The sequence below is a fragment of the Sardina pilchardus genome, chromosome 3 (genome assembly GCF_963854185.1).
Source record: "Sardina pilchardus chromosome 3, fSarPil1.1, whole genome shotgun sequence".
In the NCBI taxonomy this organism is placed as follows: Eukaryota; Metazoa; Chordata; class Actinopteri; order Clupeiformes; family Clupeidae; genus Sardina; species Sardina pilchardus.
This window is the reverse complement of record NC_084996.1, coordinates 33,002,143-33,022,220: the sequence shown is the minus strand read 5'-3', so window position 1 is coordinate 33,022,220 and position 20,078 is coordinate 33,002,143. Positions and strand designations below refer to the sequence as shown.

Here is a 20,078-nt window from a genome sequence, read left to right as displayed (position 1 = left end):
CGCCCAGCGTTCCAAGCTTTGTGTCCTTCTCGGAGGTGACGAGCAGCACCCTGAACGTGTCCTGGGGCTTCCCTGTGTCTCCCAACGGCGTGGTGGAGGGCTACAGGGTGGTCTACGAGCCCAGCGCCCCCGTCCACGGTACACAGCCACCGCAGCACTGCACACTTCCACACAGCAACGGCCTTATACGGCTCCAATGAGGGAATGAGTATCATCTCATTTCACAATGACATGCCTAAGAGAAAGCTCATGGCTTTGAACAGAAAGAGATCTGAACAGAATCCTGCCCAGATGGGGAGCCTGTTTGTCTGTCTATCTATCTATATGTCTATCTCTCTCTATCTGTCTATCTATCTCTCTCTATCTATCTATCTATCTACCTCTCTCTCTATCTCTCTCTCTCTCTCTCTCTCTATCTATCTATCTATATATCTATCTCTGTATCTCTGTACTGCTCCAGATCACTTTTGTGGCTCAAAATAGCACTTGTCCTTAGCCCACTAGATGGCGCACTGCTGTTGTTTAGGGCGTACGGCTCTTGTGTGCTGATGTAGGTTGAAACACACGCTGCTTGTTCTGAGGTAATTACTGGCTCTGTTGTTTTGACAGAGCAGTTCAGCTGACTGCTAACTGCTAACTGCTGCAGAGCGATCAGCTCCCAAACTGGCCACTGACAAAAGCTCATTTTTATCCTGGCGACTGGGTGACAGGCTTTGTGCCACGCAACACAACAGAGGCCCGCTGCAAAGGCAAATTACAGGACTTAATCATATCAATCACATACCCCCCCACATACCCCCCCTCTCTCTCTCTCTTTCTCTCTCTCATGCTTTCGCTCTACTCCTCTTTCTCACCCCTTGTGTCAACATGTGCCTCCCTGATTGAATTGCATCAATAATGCAGCGGGTTTAGGTGTAACTCTAACAGGGCACTGCTTGCGTTCCTCTTTCTGGTGGAACTGAAGGGCTGACCATCTGTCACGTCTACACCCCCCCCCCCCCCCCTCCCTCCGGCAGGTGTCAGCAAGGTGGTGACGGTGGACATCAGGGGCAGCTGGCAGCGCTGGCTGAAGGTGCGGGACCTGACCAACGGGGTGACCTACTGCTTCCGCGTGCAGGCCAAGACCATCAGCTACGGGCCGCAGGCCGAGGCCAACATCACGGCCGGCCCCGTGGAAGGTGGGAGACGCTCCCCCAGGCCCACAGCACAGCACAGCACAGCACAGCTCCACTCTCCTCCAGCAGTCTCCAGTCTCACGCCCTCCCCCTGGCAAACAAACACGCTGATAAACAAACAAACAAACAAACAAACAAACAAACAGCTTGCTGCACCTGCTGCTCTGTGTGCAAGATCTCTCTCACACTCTCACACTCTCCCTCCTCCTGTCACTCTGGACCTCCACATGACACTCCATCTCCCCCACCTCATCTCTGCCTGTCTCTCTCTCAAGTACACTTGCTTTAGTCAAATTCACTGAGCTTTATTGGCATGACTGTACTAGTTACAAAATTGTCAAATGAATATGGTGTGTATGTAATACAACAAAATTACAAATATTAAGAAAATAAGTATTCCAAAGAATATTTGACATGGAGTACGGTACAGTAGGTAATACAAAAATAAAGTAGAATGGAAAATAAGCATACATGCATATGCATGACCACACACATATAAATAATCATAAAACTAAGAATGAAAAATGTGAATACAGATAGACATAATAAAATAGTCATGGGTTGTTTTTGTTTTCGCCAATCACTGTCCTTTAATGTGTTACATGCTGTGGCATCTCTCTCTCTCTCTCTCTCTCTCCTTATCTATCTCTCTTGCTGCTCTCTAACTCTGTATTTGTCTCTGTCTCTAACTCTGTCTCATTCTGCCTCTTGCTCTCACTCCATCTTTCTTTCTTTCTCTGTCTCCATCCTCCTGCCCCCTCCCCCTCCTTCCCATTTTCTCCATGTGTGAACATCCATAACCTAAGGCATAGAAGAGCTTCTTTAGGCTGTGATCAATAAGTCACCACAGCGTAGGCGTCAGGTTCAGGAAACATTGAGGCAACATTGCCTGCCTCCAATGACTCTGTTTATGCAGGTCCTAGGGCACTTATTACTTCTCATTATGAAATATTGAGGCTAGTGTGGTGGCAGTTAGAGAAATCACAGAGCTCAATTTGTAAGCTCATGACTTTGAAATATGACCCAGGTCGTGTGCTGCAGCAGGTCAGCACCACTTCTGGGATCAGAGAGCCTTGATTTTGTTTTCATTTTTTCTCAGTAGCTATGTATATGCATGTTTTTTCTAGCTTGCTGTTTATCTGGCTCTCACTCTCTCTGAGGGCGGCTGATGTAATATCACAGATAGTTTCAGCTCTCGCCATGCTCACATGTAGAGGATGCTGATTTCATCAGTTAGGCGCCTCTTTCCCAAGTCTAGTTTCACAGCTTGTGCAGAATCAGATAGCGAGCTAGCGTTAGTGTGGTCTCCTACCCCATGCGCCAGTTTCAGCAGTGCCACAGGAGCGGAGATGATGGGACCTGATATGTATGCTGCATCCTTCCCTCCACCCCACAGCTTCACATCTTCTCTGTCTGTGCTTGTGCTCAGGATCACCAGGGTCTCCGGTGGAGATGTCCATCACCAAGTCCACCTCTGCCCTCACTCTCCACTGGACGCCAGGAGACTTGGGTTCTGGGCAGCTCACTGGTTATGTGATCGAGGCTCGGCCTTCAGGTATGACCTTTCTGCGCTGCCATAGCTTGGGGATGTGTTTTATTTTCAATATCAACACAGGTGCTGACCCAGAGGGTAGAATCATGCAGCTGCAGTGCTCTGAAATTGGTATACATGGGGCAGCAAACTAACCAGGACTTACTCGTCGTCTTGGAAACAACACCTTACAATAAATGGGTTAAACATAAAAAAAAACTTCAGTAGCTGTAAACCTGAGTGCACATTTAGTCATAGGGGTCACTCACAGTGTGAGCTTGGGCCTCTGTTAGCCCAGTCCCACGCTGGGTAAAGCCAGCACCAGAGTCTGGTCTAGTCTCGTCTGGTCATTGGCTGCCCATACCACACGGCTGCAGGCCAGCGCCAATGGTCTCCTCCTGCCAAGAACATCTGATTATGGATTGCATTGGGCTGTGGGATCTGATTGCCAATCCCCAAATGCCAATTGTGGAGCAAGCCAATACAGAAATACATTGTCATCTCTGACCATGTGACCCTGTCTTGCCTTGGCTCCTTATTTCTGCATTCTTCCTCCTCCTCCTCTTATCTCCCACACCTGTCAGATGAGGGCTTGTGGGACACGTTTGTGAGGCACCTGCCCCCCAGCAGCACATCGCATGTCATCAGTCTGGATCGCCTGCGCCAGGGGGTCAGCTACCAGTTCCGGGTGCTCGCCATCAACCAGTTCGGCTACGGTGAGCCGAGTGTGCCCTCTGCTGCCATGTCAGGTAATTGCAGTTCTATATTGTTGCTCCCCATGTCCCACTCTTCAGTTCTCTAGTGCTCTCTCTTTCTCTTCCTCTCACTCTACACACCTATCTCTCTCTCTTTCTCTCTCTCTCTCTGTTTTCTCCCGCATTTCCTCAGAGATAACGGCAACACACCACACCCTAAACATCATTTTGGAGCTACAGGGACGGTCAGTCAGTTTGTTGTAGTTGTAGTGCTGTAATCAGAGTCATAAATGTCTTCCTCAGTAGCTTTTACTTATTTCTAATGGCCACTGATGGGCACAGCTGGCCACTGCCTAGGCTCTGCTTCTAGTCTGCATCTATCAAATGACAGATCCCCTCTTACCAGCTCATGATACATCCTGTGCCATAAAACTGGTTCTAACCCTATGTGTAGAAAGCACCAGGGTGGATTTTTATGTAGAATACTGATGTAAAGAATTGAATAGTATGTTACAGTAGAATAGTTCTTAGTTTATTTCACTTTTTCTGCGCCTGTCGTCTTGTTACTCGGGCTACAGGGCTATCAGAACCGATATGTGGCTGTCAGATAAAGACAGTTTTCTCATCTTTGAAGTTGTATTTACTCAATGGAAAGTTTGAAGTTAATCATCTTCTTGTCTCAGATTAAAATAGAAGCATGTTCAATTATTATTACGCTGCAAATGTTCGTAATGAAAAGGCTACTGTACATTTGAAATGGCTCATAGGTTAGTAGTTCTTCACTGTAACTCAGAATTTAAGATATGTACATAGTCTTGTACCTTTTAAAAATAATAATTTTTCTGGCTTTTTTGCTCAAAATGATGTGTTGTATATATATATATGAGTCTCGTCGTAGCTGGTTAGCCTAAGGTATGGTCTTTATATACAGATAATATTTCCAGACGTCAATTGGAGAAATGAAACTAAGCTCTCTCAGAGGAGGGGCGGGCCTGTTGAGCTCTATGATAGCATTAAATACACTGATCAGTGTGTTTAATGTATTTGTTGAGTTACAATGACCCAAAATTCAAAACTAAGATGTTGCTATCAATGGACAGAGGACACAATGACCTTTACAATTGTTGTCAAGATACAACATTTTGAACTATGGCAGCTTGGCGGTACAAAATATGTGTCTGTGTGTGTGTGTGTGTGTACCCGTGCGTATGCGTGCTTGTGTGTGTGTGGTTATATGAGCATTGTGTGGATGTACAGTACAGTATGTTTGTATGTTTATGTGTATGTGTATGTGTGTGTGTGTGTGTGTTTATTTGTGTGTGATTATTATTAATGTAACATAACCTAATAATAAAGAATATTTTTGAGGCAATGCACTTCAAAATTGGAATGTGCAGCGTGTGACTCAGTTGGCAGATTAGGTCACATTTTATTGCATTGTACTGCGTAATTTTATTGCACACTGCAATGGAGAACTCTGAGGCCAGGCAAAGTTTACTGTAGGATAAGACAATGACATCATTGGAGATGATCTTCTCTTTTGAGTTGTAATCAGGATGGTGGGTTGTAGCCCCACCTTATATTGGTTTATTTGTATTTATATAATAATAATAATAATAATAATAATTTGTAATTTGTAAGATATAAATATTGCCTACCCCAGGTCACACACAAATGGAGGGGTAGGGAAGGAGGGTTGGAGGCCAAAGGGCTCAGTGAATAGGTGTGCTTTTGGGACTACTGTAGCTGATCATTAATCCAGAATTGCCTTGTTTTTCCTCACCTGTGTGTGTACTGTATGTGTGTGACTGACATACGCATGACCTTTGACCCTCTTTATCCAGTGTTGCTCATAAATGATGTGCCTCTGTGGCAAAGGTGCAAATGTGAAGGTAAAAATGTGAAGTCTGACAAAGCCTTCCCTCTACTGACTCTAGAGACTCTCAGAGAGGATCAAGTAATTCAGTGACAGGTCGGAAGTGGTTTACAATACTGAGTGTTGATCTTGATGAGAATTCAAAGCCTAGTGTGCTCTAGTTGCTCTTAAAATCCACCAAGCAATAAAATGTCAAGCAATAAAGTATGTCCAGCAGCACATGGACCCAGGTTCAAATCCAGCCTGAGGTCACTCATTCAGAGCCCTTTCCTATCTCTCTCTCTCCCACTCGTTTCCTGTCCACGCTGCACTGTTGTGCCCATTAAAGGCTAAAAAGGCCTAATCTAAATTGGCTTGGGTGTGCAGATGAGCTCCATCAGTTACGTAACTATATCCTGTGTGTGGAAACATGGAGGAGGCACATGGCCTGGACTGTGGGCCAGCTCTAAGACTTCACTCTACTCTGATCTCACGCATACTTTCTCCTCTTCTCTTGGGCCTCTCAGCATAGTTAACATCATCCAGCAATCCTCCAGCTGATCAAATCGAGTCATGTCTCAGTATGCATATCTCTGGCTCTAGCGGTGTGTTTTTCTTCACTGGTGTTGGTGACATGTGGCCGTCTGCACTGGACACCATAGGCCATATAATAGTTGACCATTCAGACTTTTTTGGATACTTTGTTTGTTTGTTTGTTTGCAGGTGTTTGCCAGTGTCACCAGTTCAAATAGAAGAAACTCTATAGACAGGTGTCACAACCTCAGCTTCTCAGTGAGCTTCTGCCACTGTCTTTGAGTGTCAGTCAGCCAGCCAGCTGTCATCCCCGTACATATCTGAGCACTGTTTGTTTGGCACAACTGGGCTGTTGTCTGTTTGATGGAAGTGCAGATGTCAAAATCAGATTGATATACTGACGCTACTGTCTTTTGACTTGCAAATGCTGGCTTTATCCTCATTTTGTTTGGATTCAGTAGTCAGTGAGACACTAATGTGTTTCTACAGCATGATCTCCCAAGGGCCCAAAGCAAAAGGCCCATGTCAAGGATTCTGAACGCAGAGACAAGCAGATGGCTGGTGACTTTTACTAGCATGTGTTTTCAAGGGTTGAAGAATTTTACTGCAACATTGCATTGCGCACACACACACACACACACACACACACACACACAGTTACTTTTCAAAATATCCAAACAATAATACCGGTATAGTATTATTGTTCTCTTATTTGTCTCTTGGAAGAATAAATAGTAAAATATAGGACACGTTCCTTTCAAGTTTCACAGGCATCTTAGAACTTCTGTAATGACTTGAATGAATGAATGAATGAATGCATAGATGGACAGGTGGATGGATGGCTGGATGAATGAATGAATGAAATAGTGAATGATTTGTGACTCTCTCCTCTGCCCCCTGTAGCCCAGCTGGAGAGCCCGTTCTATGAGGAGTGGTGGTTCCTGATCATCCTGGCCCTCAGCGGCCTGATCCTGCTGCTCATCGTGGTGTTTGGGCTGCTCTTCCACGGCCAGAGCAAGAGATACAAGAGCTGTGGCACAGGTGAGGAACTGAGGCTGCGCCCAAACTCACTCTCACAAGCACTCTCATACACACACACATTCACTGTCACACTCACTCACACTCTCACAAACAGTAAGGGCCATCCACACGGAGACGCTTTTGGGTTTAAACGCAGACGTTTTGCATCATTTTGGCCGATCTTCCAAACGAATCCTGTAAACGCATTGCCTGAAGACGCACTTTTTTTAAACCTGGTCCCGGGGTGAAAAAAATTTGAAAACGCCGCCCTTGTGTATTCGTTTGGACGGAGAAGCCGCATACTTGCGTAACGATGATGTCATCACACCCCTCAGCAGGACTCCCAGTTAACATGTTCTTGTAGTTTATTCGCCTTGTAGTCCAGTATGAGTCGCAGCAGCAGTTCCACTTCACTGTCAGCCCACACAAACGACTGGTTTCCTTGCACCAGCCATCTTTTTCTTCTTCTTCTTGTGTTTATTCTACTGTCTATTAGTATACAGCGCTCAAGCTTTATGTCCTCGTCGGTTTTGGTGAATTTCTGCAACTGAAACAGGGTCACCTATTGGACTGGAATATGAAGTAGCGTGTTGAGTCATGTTGAGATGGATCCGTTTGGACGCAAATATTCTTGAAACAATGCCAGGGCAGACAGGGGGGAAAAGATCATTTTGGGTACACGTGGACTTGGCCTTACACTCAGACTCTCACCCATTCACTCCCATATACCCCCACTCTCACACACACCTTGGATAGGTTCATAGCCATTCAAAATTGCTGCTACTGAGTGTCTTCACTGATGCACCTACAGTACATGAACACGTGAGGGGCACTGATACTGTATTAGGGTTTCCTGGTTTTGAGTTGTTGATCTACTCTTTGGTTCATCTATCAATATTGCACCGTTGCTCAATAATCTCTTAATCTCTAGAAACAAACTATGTCAAAGTATTTTTTAAAAGTGGGCTATGGAATGTGGGGGGTCCTCCAGCCTAAAGCTCCTAGGGTTGGGGAGAAATTGGTTTCCTGGTCAGCATCCAGTCTGAAGTGGCTCCTGACGATCCTCCTCCAGCTGGCTACACCACTCAACTGGCTGTTGTCACGACCCTGTCATGGTCAGACCCGCACCCCGCCCATTCTTCTATTATCTTTCTATGTGTTTCATTGTTCCAGCAGGGGGCGGTAGACGTGTCAGCGCACAGGTGTGAGAGATTTGGGCCTGATGTGGGCCAGTGGATAAAATGGCCACTTCCCATGATGCGGGGGGACTCCCTCTCCTCCCGACCGTCGTTCTATTATGTTGTAGTTTGAGTCTGTGATACATTGTACTTATAATACCCCTAGACACTTATGCACTACATTATACTTTTTATAGCTTCATCATACTGACTTTCTATTATTACTTAATAAATATCATTTATTGTTACTTTTGCGTGGAACTCCATTTATGTTACCCATGCTTGAGCCAGCGTGTGTGACATGTGGGGATCTCGTCCGGGATTAATTCGGTTCGGTAGCTATTTTGGTACGAACGTGCTTTTCCGGGAGTTCCACTCTGTTTGCTTAGGCCTAATTGTAATTGTTTGGGTTAATTGATTTGCGGTTTCCGGTTGGCTTTGACGGTGAGAGGGAGTTCCGCGGCGTCCTGTGCCTAGATGCAGGTCTACCTTTTTGCATGCAGCGTTTTTCACATGTGCTTGGCGTTTGAGACCTGGAGAAGATAAATAGGGTAAGTTTGAGCTACATGAACCCCTGGTGTTAGGTGAGACCGCCTAAACGTTTGTTGTTTTGAGTTAAATTGTTTAGTTTAAATTGGCGTGTCGAACGTGGGGAGACTGGCTAGCAGTCTAATCGCAGGAGGGCACGCTGAAGACATAGGCTATGGAAATATGCAGGGTTGTCTTTTTCGTAGTTAGATACTGGGGCAGCTCCTGTTAGTGGCCAGTTTATTTCTCCGGTGTTCTCTGACGCTGGGTTTCATTGTGAGTAAAAGACGCGCATGAGTTGGTTTTGAGTGATTGGGCTTGGAATGAGAGAGGCATTCTAAATAGACAACGTAGTTTTGGTGGCTGTTTTTGTAGCATGGAATTTTGGTAAATGATTAGTAGGCCTAATTAATGGAAAATCTCAGTGACTTTTTTGCTTCCCCATCGGAAGAGGGTTTAAATAGTCTTAAGAAGGATCAACTGCGACAAGTCGCGCAGCATTACCAATTTCAGTTAAATCTTTCGAAATCGGCAAGGAAAGAAGAGATAAAACAAGTGGTTTCAACAAGATTGGTAGAAATGGAGGTTCTTTCTTTAGATGTAGAAGCAGATCCAGTGGTTCCAAAAGACGCATCTACTCCTAGAGGTGTTCATATGACTTTTGAGGAGCAAAAGGCTATACTGGAGTTAGAGATGAAACGTGATAAATTGGCAGCGATAGAGAGAGAGCAGGAGAGATTGCTTGAGTACGAAAAGCTGAAGGTGCGTGAGCGACAGACTGAGAGAGAAAATGAGCTAGAGCGAGAGAGGTTTAAGCTCATTGAAGAGGGCAAAATTCCTGGTGGTGTTCCGGATAGAGTTGGGCCTACACCTCAGCCAAACCCAGAGTTAAAACTGTCGCATATGATCCGATTTTTGCCTAAATTTAACGAACGTGACCCCGATGTCTTCTTTTCATTGTTCGAAAATATAGCGGATGATCGAGGTTGGAGAGATGAGGAATGCACCTTGTTATTGCAGGCAGTGATAACGGGTCGGGCCCAGGATGCTTTTGTAGCCCTTAGTTCTGAGGAGCGTAAAAGCTATAAGGCTGTGAAAGACGCAATTTTGAAGGCTTATGAGCTCATTCCGGAGGCATACAGGCAGCGTTTTAGGAATTGGCGGAAAGGGGACAGGCAAACACACACTGAACTTGCTCGTGAATTAAACCAGGTGTTCTTTCGTTGGTGCGCGGCCGAAGGAGTTAACACATATGAGAGTCTCACTGATTTGGTGGTGTTGGAACAATTTAAAAATATTATTCCAGATCGACTTGAAACTTACATAAATGAACATAAAGTTAAAACTGCTGCAGAAGCTGCAGTGCTTGCAGATCAGTTTGTATTGACTCACAAACCTAATCCGAGAGATCAAGCACCTCACAGTTTTAGCCGTGATGATTTTCGGCCCAGACGTTTTACTAGTGGCCCTAGACCAGATTATGGTGCACGAAATAAAATTGATGAGGGAAATTGTCATTATTGCATGGGCGAGGGTCATTGGAAAAACGAGTGTCCCGTATTGCATGATCGACACCGGAATAGGAATTCTAAGTCTGTTTCGGAAAAGGTTGGGGTGAGTTTGGTGGCATGGTCTGGCCGGACTGTCTCCTCTACGGTTAGGACTCAGAGTTGTGGTACCTCCACGGAGGGGTTGGGTGGTGAGAGCGCTCGTCCTTCCAAGGAGGAGCCGCAGAAAGGACGTAATAGTTTTGATGAATGTGCTAGTGAGAGCTATGGTCCGTTCATTACAAGAGGCTATGTGTCCTTAGTCGGCAGTTCTGTAAAAGTGCCCGTAAGAGTGTTGCGTGACACAGGAGCTAGCGAGAGCTTTATTGTTCAGTCAGTTTTGCCATTTAATAAAACATCTGACACTGGGAGTTGCGTCCTGATCCGGGGCTTTGAGATGCAGACGATCTCCGCTCCTCTCCATAGAGTGGAGTTAAATTCTGATTTGGTGCAAGGAGAGTTTGTCATGGCTGTTCGTCCCTCACTGCCTGTGCCAAAGGTGGATGTGATCATTGGGAACAATATTGCTGGTGGATGTGTTTGGCCGGGTGTGCTACCACCTCCTGTCGTGAAAACCGAGCCTGTTCTACCTATTGCATCTGATGTATGTGCGACTGAGTTCCCAGATGGTGCGCTAACTCGGGCGACGAGTCGCGCAGAAGATGATCAGTCTGTAGATGTTCGTGCTTGTCCAATGTTACCTGTGTTACCGTCCTCTCTGTCTCGTGTTGATTTAATTGCAGCACAGAGAAAGGATGAGGAGTTAATTGAGCTACTCAATACATCATTGTCTGAGGGTGATGTGAGAAGCGCAAGGAGTGGCTATTTTACTGTGGATGGGTTATTGGTACGTAAGTGGCTGCCGTCTGATTCTGATGTCCAGAAACCGGTGTTGCAGGTGGTTATGCCAAAGGAACATCGTGAGTTAGCTATGCAGACTGTACATGGTGGTGAGTCCGGGCACTTTGGTGTCCGCAAAACATACTGTCGGTTGTTAGAGCATTTTTATTGGCCGAAAGTAAAATGTGATGTGGCCAAGTTTGTGAGAACATGTAATCTCTGTCAGATTGCGAGAGAACCCAATCAGTCTGTGGTTTTGCTGCCGATGCCTGGGTCGCCTTTCTGCGCGAAGTTTGTTGGACCTGTTGTGCGTCAGGTGACAGAACGTGACTATCTGGTGGAAACGCCCGACAGAAGAGCAATGCAGTTACGTCACATAAATTTGCCTAAGTCAGACTGTTCTCAAGCTAGTAGTGAAACTGTTTCCAGTGGCGATAAAGTAAGATCTGCTGCTTTGGCTGTAGTCGAGTGTGGGCCCGTTACGTCTCAACTGGTGGCAGCAGACGGCGATGTGATTGGTCCAGACGACACATTGTTACAGTCACGGCTGAAAAGTTCGGCGACTCTTGAACATTTGGACTGTCTTTTAAATCGTTTGTCCCGTCAATATGAAGAGTTGCAGTCTTTGATTCTGTCTTTTAGTTGCCTGTGTTCTGATCAACATAATATTGAGGTTGGCGGTACACTGCCCATTTGTCAACGGGTTTTTCGAGTTGCTCCACAAAAGCAGAAGTGTTTAGATACAGAACTTAAATATTCGTTGAATCATGCTCATAGGTATTCGTCACATCGGCTGTACGGATAATGCCATGGCTGATGCCCTGTCCCATGACTTGGAAGACTACTGAGCCTAAATGATTGCCATGTCTTGTTCTGTCTCCTGTCTTTGTGTTTCTCCTGTCTCCTGTCCAGTCTATCCTTAAATTTGCTTTTTCCAGGCGCCGGAGATTGCTGGTTGTGCTGAGACTGGGAGGTTTGGGGAAGTCGAGGGCAGTAGGCTGATAAAGACTGGTGGTGGATGGGTTTCTAAAGTCTGGTTGGGTTATGGGTGTTGGTGGTGGTGGATTTTCTATTGTTGTCTATGCCCAAAGGTTTTTAAAAATGTTATAGCTTAAAATGGTTTGAATGTTTACTCTTGGTGCAGACTTCCCACCAAGGTGGATCGTCTGTTTTAAGAGGGGGGGTGTCACGACCCTGTCATGGTCAGACCCGCACCCCGCCCATTCTTCTATTATCTTTCTATGTGTTTCATTGTTCCAGCAGGGGGCGGTAGACGTGTCAGCGCACAGGTGTGAGAGATTTGGGCCTGATGTGGGCCAGTGGATAAAATGGCCACTTCCCATGATGCGGGGGGACTCCCTCTCCTCCCGACCGTCGTTCTATTATGTTGTAGTTTGAGTCTGTGATACATTGTACTTATAATACCCCTAGACACTTATGCACTACATTATACTTTTTATAGCTTCATCATACTGACTTTCTATTATTACTTAATAAATATCATTTATTGTTACTTTTGCGTGGAACTCCATTTATGTTACCCATGCTTGAGCCAGCGTGTGTGACACTGTCAACCAGAATACCAATTTACCTCTGACATGCACAGCGTCTGTTTCTCTGTTTGAAATGTCGACATTAGAGAGACTAAATGAGTTTGTTTGGATGGATGTAGAACTGAAGCAGTGCCGACCAAACACAGCTTGTGTCCCTTGTCATAATCGTGGTGTGTGTGCAAACTGCTGAACTGCCATAACAATTTATATAAATAACATTCTTTGATTTATTCAGTTTATGTTTCCATGACTCCATGGCTTAGACAGTAGCACGCTGTGGACATGTGTCCTCTCTGTGTGTCCTGCCATGTGGTAATGATGCTCATCGCACCTTCACCTCCCAGCAGGCAAAGCCGTGTCCACAGTAGAGGAGTCTGTCACCCTAGACAACGGAGGATTTACAGCACTGGAGCTCAACAGCCGACCTCTGCATGTCAAGAGCACCTTCCTGCGCAAGAATGGGACTAGGTGAGACAGAGTGCTATAAAAAGAGAGCCCTGTGTTATCACTATTTATACATCAAAATAAAGGTGACAATTGATATGTGTTCATTAATTAATGCAGGCCTTCTGTCAACATCTTTTCAATTTAAATAACACCTCTTTAACATAATTCAGTAAGACAATTTTGTTTAACAATATAATTGCTCGTAATGTGTTTCGGCTGTGCATGTTATTCCTACGTATTCATCATATGGCTTACACAGCATTTACAAGCTTGCTGACATTAATGGCTACATTAATGGTGTTTTGAGGTTGGAGGGGAATTTGAAGGCAGTAGACTTGACGTTCTGCACACCAGACACCAATGTTCCTGTAATTCAGTGCAGCACTATTGATATGTGTACATGAATCCTCCTTTTTTGTGCATAAACTCAATTCAGCAGAACAAAACCTCCGATCCCATAAGAGCTCTTAAGAAATGGACTCTGGCACTTGTGCTCAATGAAACACAATACCCCTCACAGAGTACAGCACAAAAGAGCTGATGCAATCATGGCAGCAAGGAAGCCACACCAGCAGGTGCTTTGCTCTGCCTGGCTAAATGCTGAAGACACTCAGTTGTGGGAAATCAACCCCCAGCCAACCATTTGTCTTGGTCTCTCTGACCTGGCCACTCTGTTCCCACTCCCCAGATCTCCTCCACGGCCAAACCCCGCCGGCCTCCGCTACTCAGACGAGGACATCTGCAACAACTACAATGGCGGCGTGGCCACTGAGAGCACGGCCCTCACGGAGAGGCCTACCGAGGTCTCGGAGTCAGAGGTAAACACACCTTGCAACCGCTCACCCTGCAACACCAGCTCAACCTGTCAAGCAAGTGAGGGACCAGATGGAGATCTTATCTCCAGCGAAAACACTCTCTATCCCGGGATTTGTTCTAGTGGCATGTAGTGATTAACGATTGTGAAACAAATAATCTGTCACAGGATTTGAGTAACACAATTCTTTCTCTCTGTGTGCCCTCTCTCTGCCCCCTCCTCCTCTTTCTCCAAGGCTTCAGAGAGTGAGTGTGAGGAGGACCAGGTCAAACACTCGTTTGTGAACCACTACATGAGCGACCCGTCCTATTTCAACTCGTGGAAGCGGCAGCAGAAAGGCCTCAAGCAGACGCTGGCCTGCGCCTACGAGGAGTGTGCCAGCGGCGACACCGACTCCTACTACCAGACTGTGGTCACCCAGCACAGCGTGGGGGGGGTGTACACCCCCGCAGGACAGCCCGCCACAGGCTCACGGACTCCCGTCACGGGTTTCTCGTCCTTTGTGTGACGGCCATGGGGCGGGGGGCTCACAGGACTTTACAAATGGGAAAAAATGAGGTGGGTCTGCTCCCTCTGGCTCTTGGCTCAAGCTCTACTAGCTGGTGGGATGGCACAGTACAAGGAAGGAGAAGAGGCAGGATGGGAGGAGAGCAAGCAAGGACCACATGCCACGAGCGGAGAGAAACTCACAGACATTTGACATTTCACTTCGAGCACTATATAAGATATTTATGACTGGTCATTTGTTTTTTGTTTTTTTAATGTACTTTCATGCTGATCAGTGATCGTGTCAGTTTAAAAAGAAGAGAAAAATAATGAATTTAAAAAAATTGTTCACAGAAAAAAAAAACTTGTCTGCAAAAGCACCTGAGATAATCACTACATTTGGAAGTGTATGATCATGTTTAATTTTGTGTGTGTATGTGTGTGTGTGTGTGTGGAGAATGGAGTCATGATTTGTGCACATTAGTCTGTGTGTGCAACCCTGACTTAAAATCTATGTTTTAAGATGGGTGTTAAATGCAGGGTATCATAATGGTATGGCAGGTCAAAACAGTAAAGAGTAATGCATCTATGGGAGAACATTCTCTTGTGCTTGTCTCAAATAAATCATTCCAAGACCATTCCTTTCATGGAATAACACCACACCACAAATGACTGCTGAATTATGTATGTCAGACATCATACTATACACAATGTCACCTTTGCTCAGTTGTAAAGTTCTTTAGGACTTTATTTGAATATGAAGAGCTGAGTAGTCCTGTCTCTGCTGTGTGTGCTCGTTCACCAGAGCCAGTATCCAAAGAAAAGCTTCCCTCTCCAGTGTCCTCACACAGCAGTGTTTTCACACCGCTAAGAATCCTCCTTCCTGCATCACAACTTCACATTTGACTTGAACTACAACAGAAAACTTTTGAGATGTTTCTTTTGTGTTGTTCCTCTCTCAAAAGTATGAATGTAGTAAAATCCCAATCAGTGTTTGTGGGAGGAAGGAAATCGATTGCCTTTGCACACATCATCTGCACTTCTAAGCCGTATGGGCATCACTATAAGAGGAAGAGACATACATTTAGCATGATTTGCTTAACAAAATCCCCACTGCTTATTTTAACTGACAGGCATTGTTTAGTTCCGACCTAGCTGTGTTATGTTTTGTGCTCAGACTGTGAGATTTCAAAAAATATTTGCTCTGGATTTTTAAGTGTTTTTTGAAAAGTGCTGTAGATTCACTGTAATTTTCTGTTGGATTTGGTTTCTGCAGCTTTACCCTCAATGCCAAACACTGTACAGAAAACTATTCTTCTATCGGCCATGAATCGCATCATCTCTGTTTCACCATGAGTGTATGTTAATGAATTTTCATACAGTAAAATAATTTCCCACCTTTTGAGAGGAATTAAATGTTTGCTGTTCACATTTATGTGTCTGAAACTGACATTTTCAGAAATGAGTTGTGTGCCTCCTTCAAAGTTTACTGTCTGAGACGGTGGAGTCGGACAGATGGGTCGAATTTTTAAATGTAGCTGAAAATAGCCTATTTACATACTATCAAAAGTTAACATGCATATGATGGCCCCAGATCATCAGGGATCACACATTTTATTTGTCACATACTTAGAGATAACGTAGAGAAATGGCATTGTGCTGCTCATCAGATCATGTGACCTCCTTTGTGTAAAGGCCTTCTTCATTCAGATATTTCCTGAACTTGTCTTTGCCCCCGGTAGTCATCCCTTTCCAATTCCCGTGATTTAAAAAAAAAAAAAAACGTAGGGTTGGAATCCCTATTCTTTCACACAAGCTTATGTCACAGACTGTTCAAAACTCCACAGCATGATGCTGGAGGTGTAAACAATATCATAGGTGCATTAACAGCTGTGGATAATTCATCTTGGCTATAAATTGATATGCACCATTGTATCGCTGGCTGGGTTTTAGGATATATGTCATCTGATTACAATGTGACCTCCAGCCAGCTTCTATAGCAAGACATTCATAAAAGTGAAATAAAGTGAAATATTGTGCGTTGGACTCAACTTCAAGGATTCCAACAGTACCTAATTTTTCAATATTGGGCATACAGGTCAAAGGTTACATGCATTAACACATGCAAGACGTCAAAGCACATGCAGTAGATAGATGCAGTGCCCCCTAGGGTTAAAGGGTGCCAAATGCGTGTCCTCACAATGGAGTCCTGAGTCCCTGTTCTACTCAATAGTTAAGTTCCATAACTAAAACCTGTCAAATATTTTAGCACAATTCTATTATTTTCCTAGTCATTTTGCCTTGATCGTTTACACTCTCTAAAAGGCCTTATCTTGGAGGCCATGTTTGGACATCCATATCTTAAAGAGGAATAATGCAGGATTGGCGATTTCATCTCTGGTTTCGGTTTCGGTTTCGTTTTTCGTTTTCGCTCGTTTTATGCTTGCATATTTCTCTGCAGAGCTTCCCCGACAGCTTTAGCGTGTATATTTATACATATAGGCTATATCTAAATATATAAATTGCAAGCGTGGTTCTTCTTGTTCCTTTGGCGTCTCTGACTTCCAGATGTAAACAGCAGACGATCGTTTATCAGAAAGTTGCAAGGTTGTAATAGCGGAGAGGGACACTAGGGGCGGGAGGAAATGTGACTGTTTTCGATAAAACTGGTCAGTCAAGCAAAACAACGATTTCTAAGCGATTTTTCTGACTATGAAAAAGTTGCATAGGGTCTCTTTAAAAAGTGCTATTCCTAGCCTGACCAAACATTATAGAATGGAAGACAAACATATTCTCAGTAAGATTCAACTATTTGTACCACAATCTCATTGGTTTTATAGTCCTTAGTTTCAGAAAATAAAACCATGATATTGAGGGTCTCAAATCTCCTTTATTGGGACACACCTGTCATCAATCAGTATTTTTTCTTGAAATATAATCCTTTCTTACTTTTGTCCCAAAATGTGACAAATGACCATGACAATAATAAGGATAAAACAAGGCATGTTGGTATTTTTTCTATATTCTAGCACACACACACTGTCTCTATCTTAGCCCCATGTCTCCCCCTCATTCTCATAAAAAATCTTCCTGCCTCTATGGGAATTTAACATACTGTAGGGGTCAAATACTTGTGCCCCTGTATTTTAAGGAAGAACATTTATTTATTTACGATACATTCTTCAATCACAAAGAGAATTGGTGTCCTTAAAGGTTGGATTTTTACTCATTTTCTTAATTCAGGCATTAAGATCAATTCCTCTTTTAGTCAACTTTAGCATGGGCTCCAATATTCTCACTGTATCTTTATGTGTGTGCGTGTGTGCATGTGTGTGCATAGTGTACAGTCACTAAATGTACACATATGTTCATTATGTAATTGTATGGTCCCCCATGAACCAAATGACACTAAACTTGGCATAAATTCAGATGGTGTCATAATGATCCTATACTTCAAATTTCGTGCAGCAGCAGCTGTGAACAGTGGCTCCCAGAATCCTGCAATCTGATTGGCAATGAGAATCCTGCAAATTAATTGGCTGTTGGCATCCTGTAATCTGATTGGCTCCCACAATTCTGCAATCTGATTGGCAATGAGAATCCTGCAATTTGATTGTCTGTTGGTATCCTGCAATCTGATTGGCTCCCAGAATCCTCCAATCAGACTGGCTCCCAGAATCCTGCAATTTGATTGGCTCCCAGAATCCTGCAATCTGATTGGCTATGAGAATCCTGCTATTTGATAGGCTCCCAGAATCCTTCAATCTGATTGGCTGTGAGAAACCTCCAATTGGATTGGCATCCAGAATCCTGCAATTTGATTGGCAGTAACCATGCACTGTTGGAACCTTGCAATCTGATTGGCTGTTGAAATCCTGCTATCTGATTGACTCCCGGAATCCTACAATCTGATTGGCAGTAACCATGCTTAACCAGTTTGAATTATGACATGACCGATGACTCAGTTGATGCGTGTTATATTTCAATCTATGGAACCGCCATGAGTTCTTAGTTAAGAATAAAAAGTGGGACATTCTTTCTAGATTGCTTGGGGGATACTTGGCTGTGATTGGCATGACGTGATTGGCAGGATTCAAGATGCACTGTACCAAAGGTCTAACAGCTGACACACATTTAAATGCACTTGTCTATAAGTCTACACATCAGTTTCAACGGTGCGATTATCTTGCATACATCCGGAATCACAATTCCGTTATGATGACGCATTTGACACACTTCCTGGACCTCATGGTCGTCTCTCAGATCTCAGAAAGATCCTTCGTTGAGTGGACACAGTCACTGCATATTGGTCACGTGTGGAAATGATTAGGGGGGAAAGATGTAAAAACTGCTTTATTTTTCAAATAAAATCTGTTTACTGAACATACATCTCATGATATAATTGACCTATGGCGTCCTGCCCCCTTCACTCACTCGCACAAACAGTCCACATTCGGTGACAGGCGCTATGGCAGCTGTCACATAGGAGAAATTTCACAGGAGGCAACTAGAAAAGCACTCAGAGAGCGCAGACCTCCGCCTGTATTGTTCTTCCTAAGTTGTCATACATTTGAACCTAAACTATTCAGATCGCCACCACGTGGCCATACCATGCCATTACACCACTAAGCGAAACACATAAACGGCTCCGGAATCCCGACGGTGTTACAGATCACTCCCATTTCTGAAACTTTTGTTCGAAATCCATCCATTATTTTTTTTAGCTATCTTGCTAACAAACACACAGACAGACAGACAAACAAACAGACACACGCCGGTCCTTCGGTAATTACAGAAAAGTTAATGAAGCTATGCACCAAAAGTTAATGTTTTAATGTTAGCCCTTTGAACAACAGCTAACAAACATGTACGATTGGGAAATTTGAAATTAGTCTAGGCCATATATACTTTTTACAGATTTTTTTCAGATATTTTTTTTTTTTAAAGATTTATTTTTGGGCTTTTTATGCCTTTATTTGGACAGGACAGTAGAGAGAATGACAGGAAGTGAGTGGGAGAGAGAGTCGGGGTGGGATCTGGAAAGGACCACGGGGCGGGAATCGAACCCGGGTCGCCAGCGTACGGTGCAGGTGCCCCAGCCAGTTGCGCCACTGCCGGGGCCTTTTTTCGGATATTTCACACAAATATTTACATATATTGGACATCTTAAAGGGATAGTTCGGGTTTTAAGACACGAAGTTATATGGGTTCCCTGTCAGCAACGTTGTGCATCAGCACTGACTTACCCCCCGACAGCGTCCTGTGAGCCGAGATCCAGCCGGTTTTTGATCGTTTTTGATGCCGGACTATTTTCTTCAGCAGGTTTCTGGGGTCACGAAAGTAAAGTGTTTTTCTTCTCAAAACCATATGCGTTCAACAGAGTGATATATTTGCACCACAAAAACGTTGTCCAGCTGTCAGTAGCGCGCAGTGATAGGAATCGCGAAAAATAAGTAAGTGATAACGAGGTTTGAATTTTTCCTGGACAACATTTTTGTGGTGCAAATATATCACTCTTTTGAACGCATATGGTTTTGAGAAGAAAAACACTTTACTTTCGTGACCCCAGAAACTTGCCGGACTACTTTCTTCACCATCAAAAACCGGCTGGATCTCGGCTCACAGGACGCTGTTGCGGGGTAAGTCAGTGCTGATGCACAACGTTGCTGACGGGGAACCCATATAACTTTGTGTCTTAAAACCCGAACTATCCCTTTAAGCAAACTATGTATGTGCTTGCATAGGTTACGTTTTTTCATGATAGCGATAATGCCAGCATTAATCACTTTGGGTTTAAAGGGATATTCCGCCATTTTTGGAAATAAGCTAATTTTCCACCTTCCCTCAAGCAAAACAATCGATATTTACCTTGTTC

At 44.3% G+C, this 20,078-nt stretch overlaps 1 protein-coding gene across 4 annotated transcripts in view; it reads left to right on the top strand.

The window, feature by feature from the left end:
• Positions 1 to 15,634, top strand: part of sdk1a (sidekick cell adhesion molecule 1a) — a 229,814-nt gene extending 214,180 nt beyond the window's left edge. For 2 of the 4 annotated variants that reach the window (XM_062532947.1, XM_062532945.1), the window contains 8 exons: positions 1 to 138; positions 1,017 to 1,178; positions 2,605 to 2,730; positions 3,291 to 3,455; positions 6,694 to 6,831; positions 12,804 to 12,924; positions 13,592 to 13,721; positions 13,953 to 15,634. In XM_062532947.1, the coding sequence (XP_062388931.1) occupies positions 1 to 138; positions 1,017 to 1,178; positions 2,605 to 2,730; positions 3,291 to 3,455; positions 6,694 to 6,831; positions 12,804 to 12,924; positions 13,592 to 13,721; positions 13,953 to 14,225 (1,253 nt within the window). In that variant the 3' untranslated portion in view covers positions 14,226 to 15,634. Of the gene's footprint in view, positions 139 to 1,016; positions 1,179 to 2,604; positions 2,731 to 3,290; positions 3,456 to 6,693; positions 6,832 to 12,800; positions 12,925 to 13,591; positions 13,722 to 13,952 lie in introns of all 4 variants that reach the window. The other 2 variants (XM_062532946.1, XM_062532948.1) reach the window with 1 other exon arrangement.
• The last annotated feature ends 4,444 nt before the right edge of the window (positions 15,635 to 20,078 follow it).